Source organism: Anopheles coluzzii, chromosome 2 (assembly GCF_943734685.1).
Source record: "Anopheles coluzzii chromosome 2, AcolN3, whole genome shotgun sequence".
NCBI classification, from domain to species: Eukaryota; Metazoa; Arthropoda; class Insecta; order Diptera; family Culicidae; genus Anopheles; species Anopheles coluzzii.
Window position 1 is genome coordinate 111893490 of NC_064670.1, and position 6537 is coordinate 111900026.

General features: G+C 45.1%; 1 protein-coding gene across 4 annotated transcripts; it reads right to left on the minus strand.

The window, feature by feature from the left end:
* Window positions 1–898: 898 nt before the first annotated feature.
* On the minus strand, window positions 899–6287 carry LOC120952182 (protein G12). 4 transcript variants are annotated; one of them, XM_040371371.2, is made up of 4 exons: window positions 6147–6287; window positions 5034–5693; window positions 1502–1674; window positions 899–1203 (listed from the first exon to the last, which is right to left on the minus strand). In XM_040371371.2, exons 2-4 carry the CDS (start codon window positions 5473–5475, stop codon window positions 1096–1098), a joined length of 723 nt encoding a protein of 240 aa, XP_040227305.2. In that variant the 5' UTR covers window positions 5476–5693; window positions 6147–6287; the 3' UTR covers window positions 899–1095. The 4 variants fall into 4 exon arrangements, with proteins under 4 accessions (XP_040227305.2, XP_040227304.2, XP_040227301.2 ...); XM_040371370.2 differs by having other exon boundaries at window positions 6123–6287; XM_040371367.2 differs by having other exon boundaries at window positions 5830–6287.
* Between the last annotated feature and the right edge of the window lie 250 nt (window positions 6288–6537).

Sequence of the window (6537 nt, forward strand, 5' to 3'; positions counted from 1 at the left end):
ATTAAATGCGTCTTTGCGTAATGCGTCATGCAGAATCACTTAATGAGAGTAATAAAATGCCATTTTATTAACCTATTTAAAGTATCTTTGGGTTAAAATGAAGTGTTGAAAACGCTTTTTTGGAAATATATTAAACATGATGAGATGTTGTTAGTTTAAAACCAAAGTTTTATGTATTTTTTTATTCAGAAAGAACGTCTTAGTAAGTTTTATGTTTTATACGCAACCAACATTGCAGGGTTTTCGAGGATTATATAGACATGTTCAGCGAATTGTAGATTCGTTCAGACATATAATAGACTCTTTCAGCGAGATATAGAATTGTTCGGAAGTAGGCGTTGACATGTTCGGTTATACTGTAGAGCTGTCACTTTCGTACCTCTTGGACTGCAACTTGCATCATTCTCATCAGGAGGTAAACAAACGGTTTTCGAAAAAATATGCTTTTTTCAACTAATTCATGTATTAAACAGCTTGGGGAATGATTATTTGCTACTTTTATGGTATTTAAGAATGAAATATTGAATGCTGCGGCACAGGGTGTAAACAAAACAAATGACAACACTACAGAATCGCTGAACATGTCAACGCCTACTTCCGAACAATTCTATATCTCGCTGAAAGAGTCTATTATATGCCTGAACGAATCTACAACTCGCTGAACATGTCTATATAATCCTCGAAAACCCTGTATTGTCTTTGAAATATAATTATGCTGATTATCAGATTAAGCTATTGACAAAGTCACTCTACACAAAAGAGTAAAACATTCTGGAAGTATTATAATTAGCTTGAATAGACGGATTTCTCAAATTTATTAAACAATACTTAATCAAAATATCCGATAAGATAATTTATCAGAAATTCGTCTGCATTAGTTAATGACTCCAGCAAATGTTATTTGTTTAAAATGATGTCTTGTCATGTTACTTTTGTGTTTCAATTTGCTTTATTTTCACCCATTGAACCGAACCTTACAAAACTATTTCGGAAGCACGTCTTTATTACTATTTCAAATACAACGATACATGAAAGGAGGAATGTTTTCATGTGCTGCTGTCCAGCTGTGCCCAGCTTTTCTTGCCATGTCGAGTGTCAGAAACTGCTGAAACTGAAATACTTCTGGACGAGCTGAATCCAACCGGGAATATCGAATCCGTGCCGCTGAAGTCTCCAGAGAAGTATCCGCAGCTGCTGGGAGGACTGAAGGGAACCGGAAAGAAGGCAAGGAAGGGTGTAAGAAATTTCGATCAAAATGTATCACAAATATGAACGCAACGAGTTTTTGTGGCACGAGGATAACAATCTATTTCGGGCCGAAAAGGAACATGTTATTCCCTAGTCGTGTGCGTGCCTTTTGGGTATTTGTTGCATTAAGTAATGGAAGGTAAGGAATACAGGACTGGGAGGGGCCAACCACAATATCGTTGATTGAATGATCGAAGCAAAACTAAAGGTAGGGGAATGGAAGCGTTAGGTGACGAGAGCTGTTGCAACCTACCTGCAGCGTGTTAAGGACGTTCTCGAACTCTCCGCTACCGATCTGCTCGAAGAAGAAGGAAAAGTCGTTGCTCGTTTCCAGCTTGTCGAAGAATAGTAGGATTATTTCGTCCTGCGGCAGCAGCGCCAATATGTCATCGACTAATCCATTCAATCCTCTGGTGGTGAGATTTACTGCAATCGACACAGCGCGGGAAGGAAAAGGATCAACATGGGAAAGGTATTGGTAAGCATGCTTGAAGTAGCTTTTTTTGTTGTGTTTGTATTTTTTCTCCTTTGCTACAGGCTTGTTTGGGATTTAAGACCTCCGTCAACGGTGGTCGGCGATAGGAACAATTTGACTTTTACTACGATTCGCCTGTGGTAAATGTATTGCCGGTGCGTTTCCTTTTCCCACTCCGCATGGTTGGTTGTGCCCGGGACGCTTGTTAGCGCAACTGCTCGATAGCAAACAGTAATTGATTAATAATTTAATTTGCTACACTCGGCAACGGCTCACTGTTCGGGCAACTGATGCCCGAGTTCGGTGCATTCTCGGTGTTGACCATTTTGTCATACGCTCGCAACGCTGCACCACACCGGAGCGCGGGGATGTATTAAGTGCGCTTGGGTTGGCTGCTGCGAGCCACGCTGAAATGTCCGAAAGGGAAAGCTTCATTAGCTTTTGCCTGCCAGCCAGCAAGGCATCTTGCTCTGCTGCATCCCGGATTTGCTGGCGGCGGACAGAGTAAGGGTGCGCTGTGGTGCCCAGGGCCGGGGTCTTTGGTTTCCGAAATGCAATCGTCACAACTTTCATCAGCGTCACCAAATACAATCAACCAAATTGTCATCAACCAACGGCCGGTGGGGTTTTGCCCCGATCAGCCCAGGGATCGTTGCGGTTTTATGTTTATGACAATCAAGCTCAGTGCTGCCGTCGAGGAATTATGGCTTCCACAGTGTTGCTCACAATAGTGGCTTACTTTTCATGTTTAATTCGTACAACATTTTCTAAAGTACTGATAAAATGCTTTCATTTGGGTAATTATTGCCATTTCTATTTTAAAACTAAGATTTTCGGCTGTTTTAGTTATTTACAATTTCAGCTTAGCAATGAGATGCGTATGCCTTTATGATACAGCTATCAGCTATTTTTGTTATTGTACTTTATGATACGCTGTTCGATAATCTGTTTTTTTTGTCCTTTGGACCAATATGACCTAATAAAATACAGGTGGGTTGGCAGAAAGGAAAACATTCAAAAAACGTTGTCCACTCTGAATGCAATTTGAAGTTTTTTGTAAAAATACACTAGACGCACCGACATGCAATAAAGTATCGACTTTGCTTGGATACAAGTTTGACAATTATTTTTCTTAGACAGAATTGACAACAAAATAAAAGAGAGTTAGGAAAATCTAAAATTAAAATAAGGAAATGAAGCATCAATTACAAGTTTTTCTTTGAAACAAACAACAATAAACCAATGATACATCATTTACGGCAAGAAAAAAGGCGTAGGAATTTAACAATAATCTCTCTAGCTTTCAAAAATGCCTTTTTATCGTAGGTAACATTTACATAATTATTAGAGTGAGTAGGACAGGTCTAGGTATCAAGCAAAACCCTGGAGTTCGGGGAAAACATTGAGTTAAGGCCGGGGGACATTGCCCGTACTTACTAGTGTAATTTTGATTTTCACTAGCACATCTGGCGGCGGCTGGTGAAACCTTTTTTTGGTCGTCGGGGGAATGGTCGTGCCGGATCTCAAAATTAATTAGTTTTTTCACCGTGTTTTGGTGCGAAAACGGCTGAAATACTTGCACAACATATTTATCTATCAATTGCAAAGCTTTTCCAGTCCAGTTAAAGTACAAAACATGGAAAAATAACATATTTTCTGAAGCGGCTCCAAATTGTTTGGCAAAATGCTTCGGTCAGCCGCCGCCAGATGCGCTAGTGAAAATCGAAATTACAGTAGCGAGTACGGACAGTGTCCCACGGCCTTTATATTTATTGGGGACTGCAAAGAAAGCAATTCGTCTGAATGTCTTTTCTTTTTAGGAGAAAACTATAACATTTTTGTACCACACTGTTACTGCTCACTGCTCAATGTTTACGACCTCTGTTTCTACATAATCGTGGCTGTACAACCATGCTCAAGAAAGCGCTGCACACACAATCGTATTATTCTCGTGCCTTTAGGAGCCTGTGCAACGAAACTGCTGACTCAAAACGCAGGTGAAGCGTACTGTTCGGCTGGGTTGCCAAACGATTCAAGCCCGTAAGGATCAAGACCTGGCCATATGTCGTGCACCATACGCAACAGCTTCTACCCATTACATGCAGAATGTGCATAAGGTGAACGTGGAGACAATTACACACACACACATTGGTACGCTCGTGCAAACACTAGCACAGGATTAAATCGTAAATAATTTAATTGAATATTATTCCATTTCGCCGTTCAAGGTTTTGTGCTGTTGCGCCCTCGGGCCTCCATGCTCCCCCCCAACACGAGCCCACTTCCGGACGTTTGATTCGATATCCGACGGCTCCCCGGGGCAGGAAATGTATGCCGGCCGAGCGATGCTAACGACGGAAGTGTCAAATGAAGACGCATTTACGTTTGTTCTTGATTGAATTGAAGGAACCGGCACGGCACCGAGGTCCAGCGCGCACCCAATCGCAACTTTGGTAGGCGGCACACACACACATACACGCACGCGAAACATGATTATCGTGATCGAGCCTTCCGAGGCCGAATGTTTGCCCGAGATGCGGCCACAATTGTACGTATGCACTTCCGGCGGCGGTGGCAGCAGAGCGGTGACTTTGGGCGGTCCCGGCGTGAAATCAATTTAAATTGAAATCTGCTCTCCGGCACCGTTTGCATTTGCGTTCGCCGGGCGGCGGCGCAGGTTGGCTCGACACGTAAAATGGCACTTTCATGGGTGATTGAATAATGAAGTTACTTCTGCTGACTGGCACACAATCGCTCTTGCCGGCTTGTGCATCTTGTGCATGAAAGCGGATCTTGCGGGGCATAAGAAGATAGCTTTGTGCAGCCATTATCAGGCAGGCAGTCTTCTGGTGCTATCTGCTATGGAGCTGGAAATGTAAGTCCGGCCTGTCAATGTGTCCGGTGCAAGAGTTACTTTTTCTCGCAATAGACACTGCAGCAAGGCTTTGTGCAGCGCACAATGCGAAAGTAAATTAAAGAGCTTTTTATCTTGAGGCATCGATGGCTCAATCGAATCGCATAATAGTTGCAAGGGATGTTATCGGTTTGTAATAGGATAATTGAAACTGGCACCGTTTCCACGAACGTTCTGAGCTGCACTTATTTATCTTGGTGCATAATGTTCAATCGGATGTATAATTGGAAAGCTTTCTACGGAAACGAGTGCCCGACTAAGCGCTGCTGAGCGAAGAACAACTGAGTTTAATCCTTCTGCTGGGATACAGCTTCCCGGTAAATGGTTCTCCTATCGGTACGGTGTATGATTTCAAGATTTGCTTGCCTAGGCAAGCCCTTTCCCGCAGATACTCACACATCCTGACGCTTTCGTCCGGCTCGGCAAAGATGTCGTCCGCATCGAAGCGCTTGTTCAGCTCGGTCCACACCTTCTCCACGCTAAAGCCGATGCTGTCCAGGTAGCGGCGAAAGCTGCGCACCTCGCCCAGGCTCACTATGTCGAGCCGGATCTGCGTGTAGTCCTCGGACGACACGTAGTCGAAGGCACTCTCCACCTCCACGTCGTAGTGGTAGTAGTACTGCATCAGCCGCTGCACATCCTCGAACGGTACGAGATCGATAAAGTCCATCAGATCCTGCTGCAGCTGGTGGCTTGGCTCTTCCTCGATGTGCCGGATGTGGTAGCCAAATATTTGGCCCATTTCGGCCAGGAGCAGCAGCAGTGCCAGCAGTGGTGCCCAGCGGCCCGTTGGAACCAGTGTTCGCCGGATCGTCCGTTCACTCGCGACACAAACCATCGTTAATTTCTTTGTTGAAAGAAAGACGTATTGTTGGAGCGTTTTGGGGCCCGGGGGAAAGAAGAAGGATGTTGATAACAGGAAACTAGCAACACTAGAGCAACACACCAGCACCCGGCACGGCAAAGAGGATTTGCGATTTAATAAACCACTTCCGCTGGGACACTGCACGCTTGGCACGCTGCAAATACGCTAATACGAACTCCGAACGGTACCGACTGCGATGTACGGGGAGGAAAGAAAAAAAGCACAAAGGATTTCGATTTTCGAAGAAGATATGCTTCCGTCGCAAGCACTTCCACTGGCCGGAGAGAGTTGTTGGCACGCTTTTTTTTTTTTGTTATGCCGACTCACTGTTTGCCCAGCTCCAGCATAAACACCAATTAAAAGCTCGAGGCAACTAGGCGCATAACTTTCCACCGTCCAAAGTGTTCGAGCTGGCGGTACGCCCACCGGTCGAAATCAGCACCGGGAATCGATTCATTTTCACGATCCACTTTCGAACGCCACTATCGGAACCGGCGCCACCATAATCACTAAGCGAAAAGATGGCTTTGTTTGCATACAGAGGGACCGCTGGGGGTGAAAATGTTGCCTTTGCCTACGAGGCCTTTTTTTATTATTCCCTTTTTTTTCGCTCTCGCTACTTTATGTCGCCTCTGTTTGATCACTTTTAATCGTGCCGGGCGGAGAAAGTGCGGCTTTTGAGACACGTATCCGCTGGCGTAGTCGCGTACACAGTGCACGACTCGCGAGATGAAGCGAACGAACGCTACTACGGATAGGCACGCCCGGCCCGGTCGGCTGCAGCGCCGTGGCATGCGTTTCTGCGCCCCCTGGTGGCCAACGCCATCGTCGCCGCCCGAACGTCTGCTGCGTGCGTCAAGTGCGTTCCGTTGATTGGCTCACTAAATTGAATCAACTGACCGTTTTGGGTGATTTGGGTAAATAAGCCGTTTGAAAGTGCGACCTGGTACCGCGCCGCGTAGACCTGATAGCGAGCGAACGCCTCGTTTGTTTGATTCGATTATCCAATTTACGATAAGAAGCGGCCGTTTTTCG

Coding starts and splice junctions, on each gene's coding strand:
- LOC120952182 (XM_040371371.2), bottom strand. CDS start 5,475: ATGGTTTGTGTCGCGAGTGAACGGACGATCCGGCGAACACTGGTTCCA. Junction 1,675..5,033: donor GGACGAAAGCGTCAGGATGT/GTGAGTATCTGC, acceptor TGTCGATTGCAG/TAAATCTCACCACCAGAGGA. Junction 1,204..1,501: donor ACGTCCTTAACACGCTGCAG/GTAGGTTGCAAC, acceptor GGTTCCCTTCAG/TCCTCCCAGCAGCTGCGGAT.